Source organism: Pyxicephalus adspersus, chromosome 5 (assembly GCF_032062135.1).
Source record: "Pyxicephalus adspersus chromosome 5, UCB_Pads_2.0, whole genome shotgun sequence".
Taxonomy (NCBI): Eukaryota; Metazoa; Chordata; class Amphibia; order Anura; family Pyxicephalidae; genus Pyxicephalus; species Pyxicephalus adspersus.
The window spans coordinates 117,405,590-117,425,456 of NC_092862.1; the positions used below are offsets into that span (position 1 = coordinate 117,405,590).

A 19,867-nucleotide genomic window follows, 5' to 3' on the forward strand; every position below is an offset into this window, starting at 1 on the left:
GAAGAAGGAAGAACATAGCAGCAACCATGACGGAACAGGGACAGGTGAGTATAACAATGATTAGTCTCACTTTAACACAGTCACACGTCATTACGTAAATAACAGTTTTTTTTTTTTAGTATTTCCACTAAATGTTCAGAATGTAACTTATTTACCTGACTAAGGATGAGCTTATGATTGTGCATTAAATTGTTTTTACTGCAAAGTTTATATTTTTACAAGGAAATTCATGAAGCGTATGCTAATACTTGCCAAATTTACATTGCTGACCTTGCAAGTTAATTGCATAGCCACCTACACACACTGAAAAAAAACACAATTCTTTTGATAAAGAAAGGGTAAAAAATGTTTTATGTACATTTCACAACTTTTATACCTGTCACAACAAATGCCAAACTTAGTGTGTTTTGAACTACTGGTTTGTAATCAAATTTTGAAAACCCAAGGTTTATTTTAACTTTTTCTCGGGGCATGTAAGCTCAAGGGAAAAAACATCTTTGCTAATGAGCTAACTGTTTGGTTTAGTTTGAGTTTTAGATACATAGTATTGTCAGGTAACACTGAGTTACACCTAATATAACAACTATTTATATTTAGCACATCTCAAGATTCTCAAGAAAATATATATGAAATTAAAACCCCTGTTGTCTCTAATTATAGCTCCGGGCTCCCGTTGTTCAGAAAATAGCTTCCATTTTGAAGGAGAAGGAAAGCAGCTATTACCCAACTCTACAAAATATCATTTCTGGTGTAAAAAATGGTAAGATTACAAAGTCCTCATAAATTCATAAAATTTTCCAATTGTCATTGCTATTACCTCCTCATAAAACATAATAATACCAAAAGAAGCATTAAAAAGATATCCAACAGCAGTTAGTCACAATAAACTTAAGTTGTTCTATAATGCTGAAGACTTTTTGCAGCTTTTTCAGAGCCAAAGGAGCTGCTTGGACAAGTAATGAATATTACAGTATATGTTACATACAACGTTACAGATATACCAAGACCAAAATCGGGACTTTTGGAATTATTAAACCCCCACCTAAGCCTGCTGCCCAACACATGTATACTCTTCTGCCAACCTACTCTAACTGATCACTGCCATGAAAAAAAAAATATTTAGGGTTGAATTCGAGGTTGGGGGTCTTTTCCACTCAGTCTATCCTCTCTGCCAAACACAATCCAGAAGCTCTGAGGGAAATAAATATACACAACCAAGCACCAAAATAAATTCTCCTTAGTGCACAGAATGCAGATGGGCTTTGGCTGGAGGGAGGACTTGCAACAATTCTACAATTTCTTTTTGTCCTACTCCAGCACTTATGTGACAACCTCTGGCTTTCTTGAAATATAATACTGGATTTATGTTGTTTATTTTTTTATTTCAATTTTTCTCAGTATTCTTTCTATTGGTGCTCCTTGCATCCCCAGGCTCCATAACAATTATATGAGCTGCTCCATTGTTTTTGATTATATCCCGGTAGCAGACTTAGTTGAGCGAATGTGTGCACACAGTGGCTTCCCATAGGGATCCATAAAGTCACCCACCCCAAGAATCCCCGGTCTTGTAAGATGGATCTGAAGATCTGCTAGTAGGGTGTAACATCCTGGGGGAAAGAGTCAAGGGGTTAATACAATGCACTTGTTTGAAAGTGCAGTTATTTTTTAACCTTTTGTATCAGGGAAATCAGAATAGTAAAACTGATTTCTGATTTGTTGCTTTGGGTTACTGTGTCTTGCCTTTTGCCTCACTAAATAAAGGTATGAATGTGTTTTTAACTTTTGTTGGAATAATTTCAATTAAAATTAGCTGAAAAGGCTGATCAGTGCCATACTGTGCAGGAGCTGTTAGAAGGTCGTTACTCAATTAATGTCTATCTAGAAAATAAAAATACATCTTTATTTTCCTGACAATTGAAATGACAAAACCTTTTCCCCAGACAGGTTTCCACTGTTGGGTGCTCTGCGATATCGGTCTTTAGCAATTAGATCCCATCTGGATTAGGTTCTTTATGGCTTTCATAAGTTGTATGTGCCTCTTTTACAGAAAAGAAACATTTTACTGGCACAGCACCATTATTTACTTCGTAGCACACAAGACTTCCACTTTGGCACTGCAGGGTGCTTCCTTTCTGGTTATGTTACTTGAATTTTATGACAGATCTTTTTTGTCTACTTGAGGTTTAGGGAACAAAAAGCCTTTAAAAGTGCCAGGTTCTAGGATGGAGACTTAAAGTTCCTGCAGAGTCCAGGTATGGAGCCTGGTGATGTGCACCATGTTCTGCCAAACACTGTCAGGTGTCACTGTGTGCCACTGTTCAGAGATTTTTTTTCAGCCTGTTAGCTGTTCACAAGTTTATAACATGAAGGAAACCTTTCTATTAATGTAATTTGTCCTTTGGTGAAATTTGGACATCTCACCGTTTCCTCCTACCCATGTGACAATCAACTTCCAATGTTTTTTGCAGTCTTGGGTCTTGTAGTTAAAAATGTTTATCACCTCTGCTTTGAAGCAAAAGAAAGGCTAAAGGGGCAGTTTTTTTTCTTCAGTTGATAACCTCTCTCAATGCATTACTAACCTATTTTAAAGTGGAACTTCACTTGGGGGATTGTCGGGCTCTAACTGTAATATGCAAGTAGTGCAGAATACCTACACTATATAGCCCACTTACTACCTAATGTGCTCTTTTCACCTATGCAATGTCTGTAATTCTCATTAATATTATTATTATTAATATTAATAATAATAATAAACAGTATATATATAGCACCAACATATTACGCAGCAGCTTACAAAGTCCATAGTCATGTCACTAGCTGTCCCACAAAGGGGCTCACGATCTACCAAAATCATTTGCCATTATGCATTATCTATTTTATAAATGTTGATCAATTTGACATCATTAGTGGAGGATCATGGTTACCTGATGGCACCTAAAGAAAAGGAAGGCTTGGTGTTTCTTTAGTAAAGTTTTATTTACTCTGATTTTAAGCTCATCTGAGCAGGGTCCACTCCTCCTGTTTCATTGTTTGTATCTGTTTGTCATTTGGAACCCCTAAGTAAAGCGCTGCATAATATGTTGGCGCCATATCATTATTGGGTTTTTGGTCAGTATTCTACAGAATACGTCAGAGTTCAGACAATTGTTCTGTCTGTTTGGTTGGTGGTTTTTGTCTTCGGTTTGGATAAATAAGGGGTATGAGTGAGATTCGAAATGGAAGTAGCCTGGTTGCCAAGTATGGGACTGAAGTTTTTATACACATGGTTTCATGTGTTGGAGGAACATTTGGAGGAGAAGACTGCGTTTTCTTCAACCTTAGGGTATTCAAAAAGGACAGGGAGGAAAGCACATGAGACTACAAATAAACACAATACATAAAAACATACAAAAAAATACTAATATTATTTAGATAATATTATTTTTAACTTTTTTAAAGCAAAAGTACCTGAAAGAAGAAGCTGTGATCATGGCTGTGGAACTGGCTCAGCTAATTCAGCATTTGACACCAAATTATGGATGACATGCAGCAGCAGGCTTCTCATTGATTTTGACAATCTGGAAAGTCTGTTTTCTTTTATGGATCATGTATAGAGTCATCAGAAGTATAAAACAATTGGACTTCACATCTTCAAAAAAGATTTTAAACTTATAGTTCTTTAAGCAGTACATGATTTTTGAGAGAGTAATTTAGACAAAAAAAGGTTGAGAAGTACTGTGATAGACCATAGGCTTATAGAATAATGTGGAAAGCTAAAAATCTGACTATCCTGGCAACCAAAGCTGAGGCTGTTCAGCTAAGCTTTTTGACAGATACCTAGATTAATCAGGCAGGTAGGAGAGATTATTGCAGAAAGGACTATGCCTGTCTTATTCTGCAATTATAACCTACTTGTTCTTAATTTCTTAGAAGTGGAACTTTAGTTCTGCTTTAAGCCCCCGTCCTTAAAGGACTGGCGTTGGACATTCATTGTCTCGTTTATATGGAAGTTTAAGGAAATGTATCCATTTTTTCACTCCTTTTTTCTATAAAGGCCTGCATTAACACATACAAGCACTGTATGCACTTATCCTAGTGTTTAAAATCTTTTGTCTGAACCAGGCACCAAAAAAGCTCATCCCATGTCCACCTACTTAGACCCTTGCTCTCAGTTTGGGAGCAATGGTTTCCCTGCAGAAGTCCTACAAACCTGCTGAATCCGACCTAAAGTTGTGTAAGCACTAAAGATGAACCCTGCTGATTTAACAACTTTTGCACTGAATCAACAAGTACTGAACCTCTGCTGAGAGGCTACTAGTTACACTTTGAGCAGTGATCCTTCTATATAGTATGTTGGCAGGGCGCATGCTTTTCTGTTCAGGCTGTGACCGTTTGAAATTAAATGTAATACTTCAAACATTTTGCTTTGATGCACCTGGTATGTATTTTGTTTCTTTAAACCGTAAGGATCACATTCTGGATGTGGAAGCTAAAAAACAATGTCACAAACTAAATGAGTTGCATGGGGTAGTCATTATACATATTTCATATGCTGTAATTACAAGGTGTATTCCTGATATAAAATAATTATTTATCATTGTTTATATAAGCACTTACTGAAGCTGAAGACGTTGATCTGCACCTGAGAACACTTGAACCTTACATAAATTTATTGGAAGAGACAGACTTTCCTCAAATCCATGCATTTATTCCACCTCTATTCCACACCATCTGCTTGATCTGGAGTAATTCCACTTACTATAGTACCCCTGCACGGATCATCGTACTACTGCAAGAGTTCTGCAACTTGCTTATTGATCAGGTAGTAAAGATACTTTCTGAATACATAAAAGACAATGATGAACAGTTTTAATGATTACTGATTTTTTGTGGTCAAGTGTAAATAAACCTGGATGGTAAAATTGATAGGGACCCTTTGTTAACAAATTGAAATGGAATCTGTCATGAGGACATAGCTTGAAATGCTATACTGTATTACTTAGGATAGTTGGAGGTTCAACATCACCTGTTTATAGATTAAATATTTGGTTAATGTCAATGGACTTGATTTTTTATCTACCTAACTATATAAAGATGTAGTCCAGAACTAAATATGTACTGAAAGCAGCTAGAAATTGCAGTGCCCACATTTCTTTTACTGTTTTACTCTAAGTTTGGTACCTAGATATACACCCCCATCTCTGCTATCATCTAGGGGGTCTGAGAATCAAAATATAAACTTTTCTCTTGAGATCTGTTTGGCATAGGCTAAGCTTTAGGCTTTTTTCACTGCATCTGTTAAGCTAGGTGAATTATCTATTTCAGAGAAATCATTTGCTAATGGAACAGCCTAAACTCCTTTCAGTAAATCAACCCAATGTGACCTACTTACCCTAGGTTTTAAGTAACATGCAGGAGTGGTGGTTTGTTTATGACCATAAAAAATTATATTCTTACCCAGTTGTAATTGGTAATGCTAACATGTGCCATACTATTTTGAACTTTTATAGGTATAGTTAAGCATGAACTTTCCATGTCCTTTTTCTGCTCACTAAAATGCATACAGAAAAATGATTCTCTAAAACCCAAATTGCTCCTGATTTGAATATGTAAAGGTTTCCAGTATTTTCCCCAAAATTATTTTTTAAGCTGGGTGAGGAGAAGCTGTAGGTGGGTGGTATCCCTTGTAGTGTTCCAACTTTTCATTAACCATCCAAAAGCAGCTGGGTGGTTACTGAAAAGTACTGGGTGGTGCGCCCAGCTAAAAGGAGCTGGGGAGAACACTTTGTTTCTACTGGCTGCAATGGGGAAACTTAACAAAATGAGCGGAATGGGGAAACTTAACAAAATGAACTCCTAAATTCTTACAACACTGTCATATCCATAGCCGAGTATGTAATTTGCACTTTGGATAGGTGTGTAGACATGCATTATTTATATGTACAGTTAGGTGTACCTACACTCACAGACCAAACTGGCAACACTCTCTTGTACCTGCCTGTACAGTTACCTTTCTCCCAGAAAATATTAGCCAGTCTAATGTCTTGATTTTAAGTTCTCCATTATGCCTCTATTAAGCCATTATGCGATCATTCTTGATCTCATATTTGCCTGTTTTACAATTTAAAACACCAGGCATTTTAAGGTTTGATGTCCCTTAGTGTCAAAAAGTGCAGTTATGTTACAACTATGTTTTAAAGTGGACCTTGCAAGAGGAAGCAAGGTCAACTTATCTCTGACCACTTACCCCATTTATATAACAGGTTCAACGGTAGTGCAAAAATGTACTTATTTTGGAAAAGTTAGAAAAAATACTTTGCTAACCAGCATATTTTGCACTGCAAGTTGTGTTCAAAGAGAGAGATATGTTAAGTGTGTGTGTATGTATGTATATATATATATATATATATATATATATATATATATATATTTTTTTTTTTTTTTTTTTATTTTTTTTATACATTTATATTCACTGACATTTGCATGAGTGCTTCTGGATACTGATTTCACAGCCCCTAAATTAGAATACAAAATGGGCCCTATGGAAAAAAGCTTTGATTGACATTGTTAAGGATTGAGAAAGACATAGAAAGGCCATTCCATCTGCAGTATTTGAACTGTCATGGCTTGCCCCATCAGACACCAACTGTCTACAAATGCACATGTACATCCTCCATGTAATTGACGGGCAGGTGAAAGTTGTAGCAGGGCCACTAAAATAATGACTGAGCAGTTTTCAGAAAGTCATCCAAATGACAAATTTCTTTATTATTCTGTTCAGCAGTAAGTTTGAAGTCAGAGACCTGTTTAACGAAATGTTGTTGATTGACAATGCATGACCCTTTTTCTTACATTTCAAGCATTAAGTTTGAACATCATTTGTTAAATTTCAGGCAAAATTGTATCTTTCTCCGGAAGATCTTTTCAAGGAGGAAGCAGAGGAAGCTCTGGAAAAAGTACAAATAGCTGTGAAAGTCCTCAAGGGTTTCAAGCATTCCTTTCAAAGTCACAGAAGCAATCTGGGTTCTTTCTATGGGGATAGCAACGAGTTCAAACCCTGGGATTTCCGATCTCAACTGGTGTTTGCAAGATATGACAGGTTTCTTGAGCGCTTAATGAAGATTGAGGTATTTAATTCTACTAATTGTATCCTATTGAGAACTAAAAACTAAAAATACTCACAGTGGAGCACTATGAATTGCAAATGAGGTGACCTGCACAGGGCTTTTCAAGGAAAACACTACTTTTCCTGCTTACATAGGATATATATATTTTACTTAAAATAATACATTCTTTTAATGATTATGATTATTACAATAATTATTCCTATGCAACACAGTGACCACAACAATTATATAATTAGATTTAATTGAACCAATATTACATCTTGAGGCTTCCAACATGACAAAAATGCATGCAGAAAAACAATTTTCTACACATTACTACTTTTTGTGTGTGTATGTATGTGTATATATATATATATATATATATATACATAAGTAGTATTTATATTTACATTATACTAATAAAATGCTAATTTAATGTGATTCTGTATCCTCGACGTGTTTCTTTAAATTTGTTCCCAAAAAAGTCAAATATAAGACAAAAAGCTAGTCACCAGCATTGCCTAGTGTCTACCTGCATCTTGTCCTTTCCTCATTACTGACCTCTGTATTGTAGTGGTCATCTTGTTACAGATAGGTCTTTAAAGTCTGATTTTGGAGATTCAAGAACCCCCCCTTCCCCCAAAGACTGGTTGGGTGTTCTTTAAGACGAAGTAGGAGCAATATAAAAAAGAATAGATCTGCAAAAACCATGCAACATATGTGTTCTATTAAAGAATTAGTAGGTTACTATGCTTTTTCAGGAAAAATATGTACCAAATCACTATTTTTGCAAAGATGGACTTCAGATGTAAAAGCTAAGATTATATTTCAAACTAATATGTCATTTTCAATTTGTTTCTATTTTTCATTATCTTAGGACATTTTACGAACCACATTAGAATTCCAGAAACTAGAAAAATTAGAATTTGGAGGCAGTAAAGGATACATACTAACTGAACAGGTCATACATCTTCAAGAAGAATTTGAAGAGAGATGCAATATATTCAAAGAAAGTCCCAATGATCCAACAGATTACACCAATATGGTACGGACTTCCAAATCATTAAAAACATCCATGTTTCTGTTCTTAGTTTTTGTATTTTCATACTTTTAAAACTTTATGCTGACATCTATTTTATAAAAACAATATACTGTGGGTAAAAAATGTAACCATAAAAAACATGAATGAAAAGCGTTGCCATATTGCCAGGACTCACCAGGGTGTCCTTTGTGTATTTTGGTTTGGTTGTGTATGGCCACCATAAAACAAAAACTATATTAAATTTACTGTACAACGAAGGGTGTAGTGGGGCGGGCACGTGAGAATGCCGTGCCCTCACATAGTACCGCATGTTTACATAGTACTCTTTTTTATGACTACACCCCTGTATACAATGTGTATTTACCTATTATTTAAATGTTAAATAACTGCAGCCATTATATCTTTGCAGGAGTTTGAAAATGATTACTTTGAGTTTAAGGCTAAAGTATTGGATCTTGAGACCCAAATTGCAACAATGATATGTTTGGCATTTAAGGACTGTACTGGACTGGAATCCGCCTTTAAGGTATGTATCTGTTTTTATATGCTCCCAATAACGTTACAGAGGCATTTGTTACTTGGAAACTGATCACTATGATAATACATTTTCTAAAGCACCCTTTAGACCCTAAAACCCATCATACCTTCTTTTGCAAATACAAACGTCTGCTAGAAATGCATAATTTATGCCCACCATCTTTTGTACTTTAATATAAGCAGCCAGCATCAAGATGCTGGTGTCAGAGAAATAAACTTTAGGGTGTCTCATTTTCAACTAAACCTGGTCTGCAAATATTAAGTTTCCCTGAGTTTAGGGACCCCAATATACTCTATAATCACATTTTTTTACTGTATTATTTTGTGAACTAACTCATTTTAATAATGTGCATATGTTTATCTAAATTACTTACAACAAATTACTTACACAAATTTGTGAACAAATATTGGTCATATTCTTTATATCAGAGCTTGCCAAATATCTTATATGAGCAATATGAGATGCATTATTATTTTTAATATTAAACAGGATTTATATAGCACCAACATAATATGCAGCACTGTACATTAAATAAGGATTTCAAAAGACAGATGAATACAGACAGTGACACAGGAGGACCCTGCCCTGAAGAGCTTACAATCTAGGAGGTGGGGGAAGTAACACACAATAGGAGGGAGATATGTAATGGTGGGAAGTAGTGATGGTTTCAAAATACAGAAGAAGATGGGTAGGTCTTGGAGACGTGCGTGTGATGAGGTTATGTCTGAGGCAGTGAGTAGTAGGTCATTGGCGGAGCAGAGAGAGCGACTGGGGAGTACTTTTTTACCAAGTCAAAAATGTAAGTTGGACAAGAAGTGTGGAGAGATTTGAAGGCAAAGCACAGGAGCTTTAATTTGATTCTCAGGTGAAATGGAAGCAAATGAAGAGAACTTCAAAGAGATGCAGCGGAAGAGGAGCGGTGGGAAGGATGGATGAGTCTGGCTGCAGCATTCATAATAGATTGTAGAGGAGAGAGTCAGGTTAGTGGAATACCAAAGAGGAGGAGGTTACAGTAGTCCAGACGAGAGATGATAAGAGCATGTACAAGGAGTTTGGTGGTCTCTGGGGACAGGTAGGGGTAGATTCTGGAGATGTTGTGTTTATATTAGATGGTACTAAAAACCAAAAGAGGAAATGAGACTACCGAGAGAGGAGGTCCATGATGAATTGCTTAGGCTTTCTGCCCTAGGCTTAACTGCAATCCCAACTACTCCCATATCAATCAATGAGAGTGGTTAGTGTTGCTGTAGGAAGATTCTTAGCGCAGCTGCAGTCACATTCAAATGTGTATGTTAAAACGTTTGAATGTACAGTACATGTGACATTACCATATTAGAATTCTAGATTCTAAAAAATGGAAATATGTAATGTAATATAGTCATTTTAAACAAATGTTTTAGTTTATTTCTCCGTGGCATGTCTCTTTGCAGTTGCTGGCCATCTCTGGTTATTTTTTGGAAAGACAGGTTATTTTGGATATCTTCAGTCCCAATTATTATACACTTCTTCAGATGTACAGTGAGGAGCTGGATAAGTGTAAGCTGTTATATGATGAACATGTCAAACAGGTGGAGTATAAAAATGAACATTAATCTTTCTGGGAATAATACGTGCAGCATCTCATTACCTAATACTTTATGTTTTGTTGTGTAGATGGAAATGTGTGTTGTGCACAAAAACATGCCAATCATCTCTGGTATCTTAAAGTGGACAAAAGAGCTCAAAGAACGAATACAGACTATGTGGTCCAATTTCAAATTTATCCAGCACGAGTAAGTGTCTGTTCCTTAAATTGTAATGCAGCTAGGTACCGCTTATATGGCACTGGTTAACACAATATTCCCTTCTCCAATAAAGACTCCCAGCTACCCATCAGCATCATGCACTTCCCATTTGATTTTCTTAAAATACTTGCTGTCACTTTGTGAAGCACATCTTAAACTAGACCCATTAACAGCGATAATTTCTTCCTTGTAGTGGAAGAAGTATTATACTTGCAGACAAGATTTTTTATGCCAATAAAATCATTGGTAAACACTTCCGGTAGTGTTGTATTCCTTCACCTGTTCTCTGTGGATCCGTTCGCCAATCCCTACATTACTACAGGACACATCAGTGACTTGGGGCCAGAAAATGGAAAGACTGCATACAACTGCTGTATCTAAACTATATTTGCGAAGCAGACATCAGAAAGTCGGTGCCTTAATTTTCATTATACAAAAATAATAAATAACGTGTTTTGTTTCTATAACCTTTTACTTATGTAGAAGCCTGGAAAGCCCAGAGGCCACAGGTATTTATCAGAAATACATGGAGATGATGACTCTGTTAGACCAGCATGAGGATCTTGCCTATGAGAAGTGGATATCTGGTGTTGATGAAATTTGTAAGTTTAATCTGGACCAGCCGCTCATAAAACGAACTGCAGATGGCCTGCAGTCTGTCAACTTTGACCCCAAGGTACATATTATTTTCTTGTTAACAGTTTTGATTAATATTATTTTGACACGTATACTAACAGTCATTCTTAAAAGGGGTAAAACTCATGCAAGGACCATCAACCTGGTATACATAATAGTAACACAGCCATTTTATGATTCCAGTTATGTCAATCATCAAAACTGGAAGTACTACAAACACATAGTCTTATTAGAGCACTACATAAAATAATATTTATTATAATCTCTTTTTTTTGCAGCTAGTAGCAGTATTAAGAGAAGTGAAATATCTGCAGGTATTAAATCATTCAGATATACCCAAGGCTGCTTTGGGAATATATGAGAAGAAAGAAATGCTACACAAGGTAAGGTTCAAGTTAAAATCTTGGTGTGCATTGGTATAAATATTCCTCTTACCTTAAGGGTCATTTCACCAAAAATGTATATTTTTGTTATAGGTGTGGGCTAGTGGGTAGTGTCAGCCCTTGGATTCTTATAAAGAATTGTGCTTCAAAGTTTATAAACCCTTTAAAATGTCTAGATTTGTATGAATGTGACCTAAAACATCAGTTGATTTTTAAACAACCCCTAAATATAGATGAAGAAACATAGTTAAGAAAATGACACAAAAATTACTATGTTTAGTCATTAATAATTATAATAATTATAAAAAAAATATTCTATAACATTTCTGTGTATTTCAAAAGTGCAGCAATAACTGCAAGTAAACGTTTGCATTAACTGCTGATCAGTCCTGCACATAGACGTGGAAGGATTTTAGCGCATTCCATCAAACAGAACAGCTTAGACTCTTGGATGTGGGTGGGTTTCCTCACATGAACTACTCACTTTAGGTCTTTCCACAACATTTGATTTGCATTAAGGTCAGGACTTTGACTTGGCCATTCCAGGATATTCAGTTTATACTTCTTTTACATTTTTGGTAGAATGACATAGGTAAGTGTTTGGGGTCGTTGTCTTGCTGCAACTCACAGTCTTTGGAGATTCAGTTCAGACAAATGTCTTGACATTTTCCTTTAAAACTCTCTGGAAAAGTTCTGAATTCATTGTTCCACCAATGATGGGCCAATTGCAACAAAACAGGCCCAAAACAAAACATGCACACCACCATGTTTCACAGATGGGATATGGTTATTAGCTGTAATGCAGTTTTTTTTCTTTCTACAAATGTAACCCTCCTCATTTTGGCCAAAAGTTCTATTTTAGCTCTAGTTATCCATTAAACGTTTTTCATGTCTACTTCTGGTTTGTCCACATAAATTTTAGCAAACTGTGGACAGTCAGCAATTTTTTGGGGGGAGAGCAATGGCTTTCTCCTTCCTACCCTGCCAAACACACTGTTGCTGTTCAGTGTTCTCCTTATGGTGGACTCATGAACATCAACATTTTCCAATGTGAGACCGGCCTTCAGGTGCTTAAGAGTTACCCTGGGTTTCTTTGTAACCTCTCAGACTATTACACGCCTTTGAGTTTTCTTTGATGGTTGACCACTTCTTGGGTTACAATGGTCTTGAACGTCTTCCATTTGTACAAATTCTGACTGTTAATTCTGACTGTCTGACTGCTCATGGAGTCTAAACTCTTTAGAGATCGTATTGTATCCTTTTTCACCTTTATGGGCATCTACAACTCTTTTTCTTTGGTCCTTAGACATGGTCCTTTGTTGGAGCCATGATTCCCATCTACAAATGTGTTGTATGCGCCTTTGTGTATGTGCTGTATGTTCATGCTTTGCTGGATTCCAGTTCTTTATATAAAACAGAGTCTCTCAGTCACACTTGATTGTCATCCCATTGTATGAAAACACCTTCAAATTATATGATAATACTAAGGATTTACTATACTTACTTGAAGTACTTTTGCCACACTGTACTGTTGTTGAATATTCTTTTCAATAAACACATTACCAAATATCATATAATATTATATTTTAGGTTTTATTCCTATAAAAAATATAGAAAATTTTAAAGGGTTCACAAACTTTGAAGCACCGCTGTACATTGGATATCCCAAAGGATAGCTCTCCCTGCCAACTTTTATATTCTGTTACCTTAAAGTTTTACTTGTTCATACCTTGTGTGTTCCAGCATCTTTTGTTGTATTCTCATATTGGTATAAAAAATAAGTAAGAAATTCAACAGTAATGACTCAACACTTGGGAACTTTGCTAAGCGCCAAGATCTCACCTATAGGGTTTCTGAGAGATCTAATAAATGGTCTTTTGGTTTAACACTCCAATGTCTACCAACTATTGCAAAGTCTTTGTTGGTTGAAAACGGCGTAGGTAGCCATTGTGAAGGTTCAGTTCACTTCATTGAGAACTAGTTGTCCTGTTTGCATAGTAGTTATCTGAGGGATGAGATAAAAAAAAAGAAGATGAGACCTAGGACAGAGGCATGGTTACTGTTGTTTAGTGAATTGATAGTCTGCATTGTTTCTTCTTCTTATGTGTATATACCCATTATTCTGGATAACTTTTATTAATATATTGTAGTTATTTTCAGCCTCTCTCTCTACGTATATGTATCCGAGATATCTGTAGCAGACCATTTTGCATCCTTACAATGTAGTTATAGCAGTTATAGTTTTTCCACCTGGTATTGGGCATCAAAGCAGTTGGTAAGTGTGTATAGTTAAATGTGATAACGCTGCTTTTTTAAAATATTTTATAGTATATTGGAGGCTTGGAACTTTTAGTACAGTGGTACAATAAACTGAAGCAAACTGTACTAGAAGTGGAATACCCTTTAATTAAAGATGACATGGAGACCATCAATGAACAGTTGAAAGATGCTGAGGAACACTATACATGGAATCGTGAGGACTGCTGGGATTACATTGTTCAAGTAAAATCAGTAATCTATGACTTGGAGAGAAGAGTACAGAAATCAAAGGACAACATAGCCATGATGCAACAGATCATGAACACATGGGCAGAGCAGGCTTTATTTTCCAGAAGGGACAACAAAAAAGAAGCCTTGATAAGTCTAGAAGACAAGAGTGAACGAGTCAATAAAAAATACAAATCAATCCAAGAGGATGGATATAAACTTCGTAGCCTGGCTGAGGTATTTACCTATTGTCTTATTGTCTATATGTCAGATATAAAAGTTCTACTAGATAAGCGCGTAAGACTACTAGATTGTTTAGAGGGGATTTTTTTGTGCATCTTTGATACTTTTTTGTAAATATTTAATTGATTTGTGTGCATGGATTACCTCAGCCTTCACGTCCAAGGTGAGGAAAATTACTTTCTTTAACTTCTTTTGAACAAACTGAAGGGATGCATGCTCATATTGAATGCCTTTTATACTGGCAAAACCTGTAGTGAATACTAGACTAAGGTCCAGAAATAAGATGATTTCACTGCAGTTAAAGGTCATCTAAGGTGTATGCATAGTCAGAACATTGTTTTGGACTGAATAACAAAGAATAAAGATTAAAAAAAAATTAGGATTAAAACTCAAAGTTTTTTTTTTACTATCCGTACCCCACCCAGACAGATACACCCTCTTTATTTAAACTAGGAAACACTCTGAATTGGAAATGTAAAATTTTACATTTGTCATCAGAACAGAGGATAATGCACGTGATTTACTCTTTATTTCTGCAGTAACTACAGCTGCATCTGATCTGAACAGGTGCAGTTGTGGTTAGCAGTGCATATACTCCAACTGCACTAATACAGCCATCACCTAGAGCTTGGAAATGCTTTAGGATTTTTCAAAAGGAAATATTTATATATATATATATATATATATATATATATATACTTAAATAAATCACAGACTGTGATGTTCATCTCCCCATTAGTGCCTGCCATACTGCCATATGTCTATATCACATTACAAATTAGAGATGTTTGCTGCAATCCCTTGACCTTGTCTGCATCCTTTTATAAAGGTGCAAGAGGATCATGTGACCTAACGTTAACATTTTATTGTATATTCACTCTCTAAAAGTAAGTAAATATGAAAGTTTCCCAGTCTGCCACGCTAGTCTTTGTAAGCTAAGCAAAATGAAGACCCTTCCATAATAGGCAAAGGTAGTTAGTACAATACTGGAAAAATGCAAACTCTGGAGGTTTGCACTTTAACATTTCGGCACCTCCCATTTTATTGTGGACAGAACCTGATTATGTGTACGTATACCCATGACATTTGTCTAGACTGTATTCTAATTCATTGCACAGGAAAATATGAAACTCTTGAAGGCTGTTCCTGATGTGGACTCCTGGAAAATCTATGTGGAATACATGGATGACATTGTAACAGATGGATTATACAACACTATTCTGCATTCCTTGGAGTTCTTCATAGAGAACACAGATGAAAAGTTAAAGCCAGCACCTTTGTTTGAGGCACAAATGTCTCTTAGTGGTAATGAAATCGTATTTAAACCATCGCTGCAGAAGGAGGATGGCGATGGTTTTTATGACCTTATGGAGGAGCTATTGGGTGACATATTTAAAATGTCAGGACAAGTAAAAAGAATAGCAAAACATTTTAGAGTGGACAATTACCAGGTAAGTGTTAAACTGTCTACAGTAAATTTCAGAGACAAGGCATTTAAAATTCCTAGTTAAAGCCTATGTTTAGCTTTGCCTTAGAAAGAAAAAAAGTCAGTTGCAAAAAAAAAAAAGTTAAGCACTACTGGTTCTTTCTGCATTTCGTACTGCAGCACATGTCCACCAGCACAGTCTCTCTGAGGAGTTTTATACCACTTCTCACCTCTTTCTGCACTCATCCCTGCCTTCACATTCTTTACCAAAGGACCTCCCCGTGGTACTGCAGAGTTTTAAAGTGCAGCTCGCCCCTCCATACTCCTGTCCTTCATTTTCTTTCAAGCACTGCTTTACAGGTCTGAGTTTCTACATTACAACTCACCCTCTCCTTCTTCCTTCTATGTCATCTTCATCTACAGGTCCTATTTACAGAACTAGGATTTTTTAAAGAACTCTTTTCCATTTTCACACTATTTTTATATTTTTTTTACCCTTCCTGTCTTGTTCCGTCCTCCAACGCCAGTCTTCTTCACAGTATTACAAAGTTTGCACAGTGCTACTCATCCTCTCCATGGTCCCTTCTAAATTCCATGTCCTCTTCAGTCACCAGCTCAGGTCCTTTTTACAGTACTGTGGTTTCTTGTCTTAACAGACGAGGAGGGTGGTTGTATAGAGGACTGCGTCATGTAGTGGTCAGCAGATTGACATTCACGGAAAAGTTGGTTTTAGACATTCTGTAGTGCTGACGGAAAGAGAGATAGGTATTTGCTATTGCAGATTTTCTTTTAAAATTGATAGGTGCTAGTCTATCTTTAGCCTCATTATTTAATAATTGACATGTTATGGACATACAGCTTGGAAAAGTCAGTACAGTGGATACAAACACTTATTCAAGATCAAGGTGCCATAAAAGCATTAAAGCCACTGAATCATCCAGTTGACTCGTCTGCAATGTTTAGGTAAACCAGAGGATTTGAGGCCTGACACAGTCCAGTAACTTCATCAAAAAGAGTTGGGAAATAAATAGAAAACTTTACTGTTGAATTGCTTGTAGTTTATTAATAAGTAGTCTGATTCTTATTGTATCTTTACTATACGTGTACATATTCCTTCATATAATAACCAAAATGTTGTTTATTTAGATTGTAATTGAAAACTTTGGATGTACCACTCAAAAATTTAACTTAAAATTGTCCACAGAAGATAAAAATTTTTTATTTTTCCATGTGTTTTTATAGAATGACCTTGATGAGATGACCGACCTTTCTGAAATGCGGCAAGAAATTATGGAGAAGGTCACCATTGTCATTGGCAAAGTTTTAGATTACAGAAGTACCTATGACTCATATTCATATCTATGGACCGATGACAGATCTGAATTCATGAAACAGTTTCTTCTGTATGGTCATGTGCTAACATCTGAAGAAATTGAAGCACATGCAGATGATGGGGTCCCTGAAAGTCCTCCTACTATTGAGCAGTTTAAAGAGCAGGCAAGAATCAAAACTTAATAAAATTCTGGACAGTGCCAAGCTTAAAAAAAGCACATTTAACAGAACTTGTGTTTACTTGTTTTAGATTGACATCTATGAAAACCTCTACACTCAGATCTTTGCTTCTGAAGATACCAAGATTTTTGAGAGCTGGTTCCGTCTGGACATGAAACCCTTCAAAACAAGCATGCTTCTTGTAATACGGAAGTGGAGTTGGATGTTTAAAGAGCATCTTCTGAGATTTGTTGTTAATAGGTGATATACATTTTGGTATATAATTTGTAATCTAAATGTACTCAAAGAAGCAAGGTGATGGTCCTTTGTTAGAAACTGATCGGACCATCCAAGTTCTCCTGTTTCTTATAAATGTTTATTATATTTTGCATATCATAGCTGAGAAGTTAAGCAGTGAATATAACATACCTTTTGTGTAACTGATGTTTAAACAAGTTAGATTGTTTTTCATCTGCTCTATTCATGTGTGTGAAGATGATGGAAGCATCATTGCTAATTGACCGTACTGGGAATATTGTGCAAGACAGACAGAAAAGTAGATTTACTAGAACAGAAGACCGTACAGATGTCTGAAGCCATATGCTTTCCTAATATCAGGAGCTTGTAATAGAAATAAGAACCTGCCATCATACTTACCTGTCTAGTAGCCTGTGTCTTCAAATGCCACCAGTTTGTTGCTCCCTGGCTGCTACATGAATTCTACACTACTAGGTATGGGAAATTATGCTTTTTACACTGTATTTTCCTAGATCCTACATCACTACAGGAAAAACCATAGCATAGAGTGAGAAAGGGATAATTTATTAACTTCTATAGAAGTATAGAATATTTGCTGGAGCCAAGGAGCAGAAAATAAACATGGGTCACCAGAAATGTACATGTGATCTTTTACATATGAGGATTCTTCTAGCAGATATTCTGTGGTGACCGTGTTACTAAAACATGTGATCATTGATTAAAAATTTGTTTGTACTAGTCTCAGTATGATGGATTACCATTTCTCAATGTCCCTTAAAAGGAGCCCTGCCCCTAGCAATATTACCTGCAGCCTTCTGGTCCTAAGTTCATTCTACTTTGCTCTTACTACTTTGGGGGTAATTGGCTGTATATTCACCTGTAGGTCAGCACCCTTCAGCAGTGGCCAGGTACAGCTTGTGTACAAAGATTGGTGCAAACACGGTTCCAGACCATGGTCCTAAAAATAGTTGTTATTGTACTGGAATTGTTAGGGTATGTGTGGATGGCCCTAAATGTGCATATGCAGTGTGCTTTTATATTAAATTTGAGATAATTCAGAAATCGGTGCAGTTTGACCTGCTTCAGGTTCATTTGCATTCCTCCAGACTTGTATGGGCATAAAAACAGCTCTGAAGTAAATAAAATCCTATCCACATTGACTTTTATAGAACAACTGTTTATTGGTATTAAAAGTGCATTGGCATTTACTTGTTTTGACAGTTTAACATTTGATGTTTTCTGTATTTTGTTAGTTTGAATGACTTGGAAGAATTTATTAAGGTGACGGATGCAGGTGTACAGCGCAAGGTACCAGAGGGAGATTATACAGCACTAGTTGGAGTCATGGAGCATCTCCTGGCTGTAAGAGACAGGCAGGCAGCTACTGATCAGTTATTTGACCCCATCAAACAGACCATTGCCCTACTTGAGAGTTATGGACAAAAACTGCCAGACCATATTTATACACAGCTTGAGGTAACTACAATTTTGAAATCTCACATCCTACCATGAGCACAATTTCTGTAATTCTGGAACATGCTGGTGTCCTATATTTGGTACTGTCATAGTAAAGCATATTTATTAAAACGGGAGCATTTTAACTGGTTTCCTGAATAATACTGACCTATAAAAGCCAGGATATATAGATACCATCACATAAATAGAAAAGGGTAGGTCAATGAATGAGGTGTGAGCAATAATTACAGGCTGTTGGTGATGCTAACGGTTGGATTTTTTTTCATCTGCTTTATTTATGTGGATGGAGCATACTATTGATCATAGACAGTAATGTAATTATTGTTCAGCACACACACAGAAAAGTAAGTTGACACCTAACATAAAGAGAGTATAGTTTGGAGGTCTGTTGTTATATGATTCCTGCCATTCCTTTATCCCCTGTAGGAACTGCCGGAAAAATGGAACAACACAAAAAAAATTGCCATTACTGTGAAGCATGACCTGGCTCCCCTACAGATACTGGAAGTTTCCGTTATCAGAAAAAGATGTGCAGCCTTTGATGTAAGTGTTATTCAAGGTTATGATATTAATATTGTTCACTCAGTTTTAGAAGAAAAATGATTTTTGGTATTATATTTTACAGATGAAACAGAATATCTTCAGAGAGAAGTTTTGTTTGGAAGCTCCTTTTTCATATGTTGCCCAAAAGCCATATACACTTCTGGATAAGGTAACCAGCATTCCTCAGGTTAAAGATTAGCCTGCAGAACTGATGTAGAAATGGCCTTCTAGGTGAAATCCACACTGTTTTTTTATAACAATACAATTCCCAGAAGTGTTTACTTGGATTTAGGCATTTAAATGACATTTCTACACCAACTGAAGATTTGGGGTATTGAAACCTATATCCTAGTAACTTGGGAATACCTTGGCACATCCACTCTACCCAGTAAAATCACTTTAACCAGCTGTCAGATGGGTTTCAGTCTGTGTCTAAATTGAAGATTAATTGGACCTTGAGCCCTATATTGTGTTA

The 19,867-nt window shown here is 36.2% G+C and overlaps 1 protein-coding gene across 1 annotated transcript in view; it reads left to right on the plus strand.

The window, feature by feature from the left end:
- Positions 1–19,867, plus strand: part of DNAH11 (dynein axonemal heavy chain 11) — a 139,077-nt gene that overhangs the window by 13,783 nt on the left and 105,427 nt on the right. The window contains exons 5-20 of the mRNA XM_072413384.1: positions 661–760; positions 4,590–4,801; positions 6,873–7,106; positions 7,963–8,130; positions 8,537–8,653; positions 10,096–10,233; positions 10,319–10,437; positions 10,933–11,125; positions 11,364–11,468; positions 13,797–14,192; positions 15,317–15,649; positions 16,867–17,121; positions 17,207–17,376; positions 18,627–18,849; positions 19,276–19,392; positions 19,475–19,561. Coding sequence (XP_072269485.1) covers positions 661–760; positions 4,590–4,801; positions 6,873–7,106; positions 7,963–8,130; positions 8,537–8,653; positions 10,096–10,233; positions 10,319–10,437; positions 10,933–11,125; positions 11,364–11,468; positions 13,797–14,192; positions 15,317–15,649; positions 16,867–17,121; positions 17,207–17,376; positions 18,627–18,849; positions 19,276–19,392; positions 19,475–19,561 — 2,967 coding nt within the window. The remainder of the gene's footprint in view (positions 1–660; positions 761–4,589; positions 4,802–6,872; positions 7,107–7,962; positions 8,131–8,536; positions 8,654–10,095; positions 10,234–10,318; positions 10,438–10,932; positions 11,126–11,363; positions 11,469–13,796; positions 14,193–15,316; positions 15,650–16,866; positions 17,122–17,206; positions 17,377–18,626; positions 18,850–19,275; positions 19,393–19,474; positions 19,562–19,867) is intronic.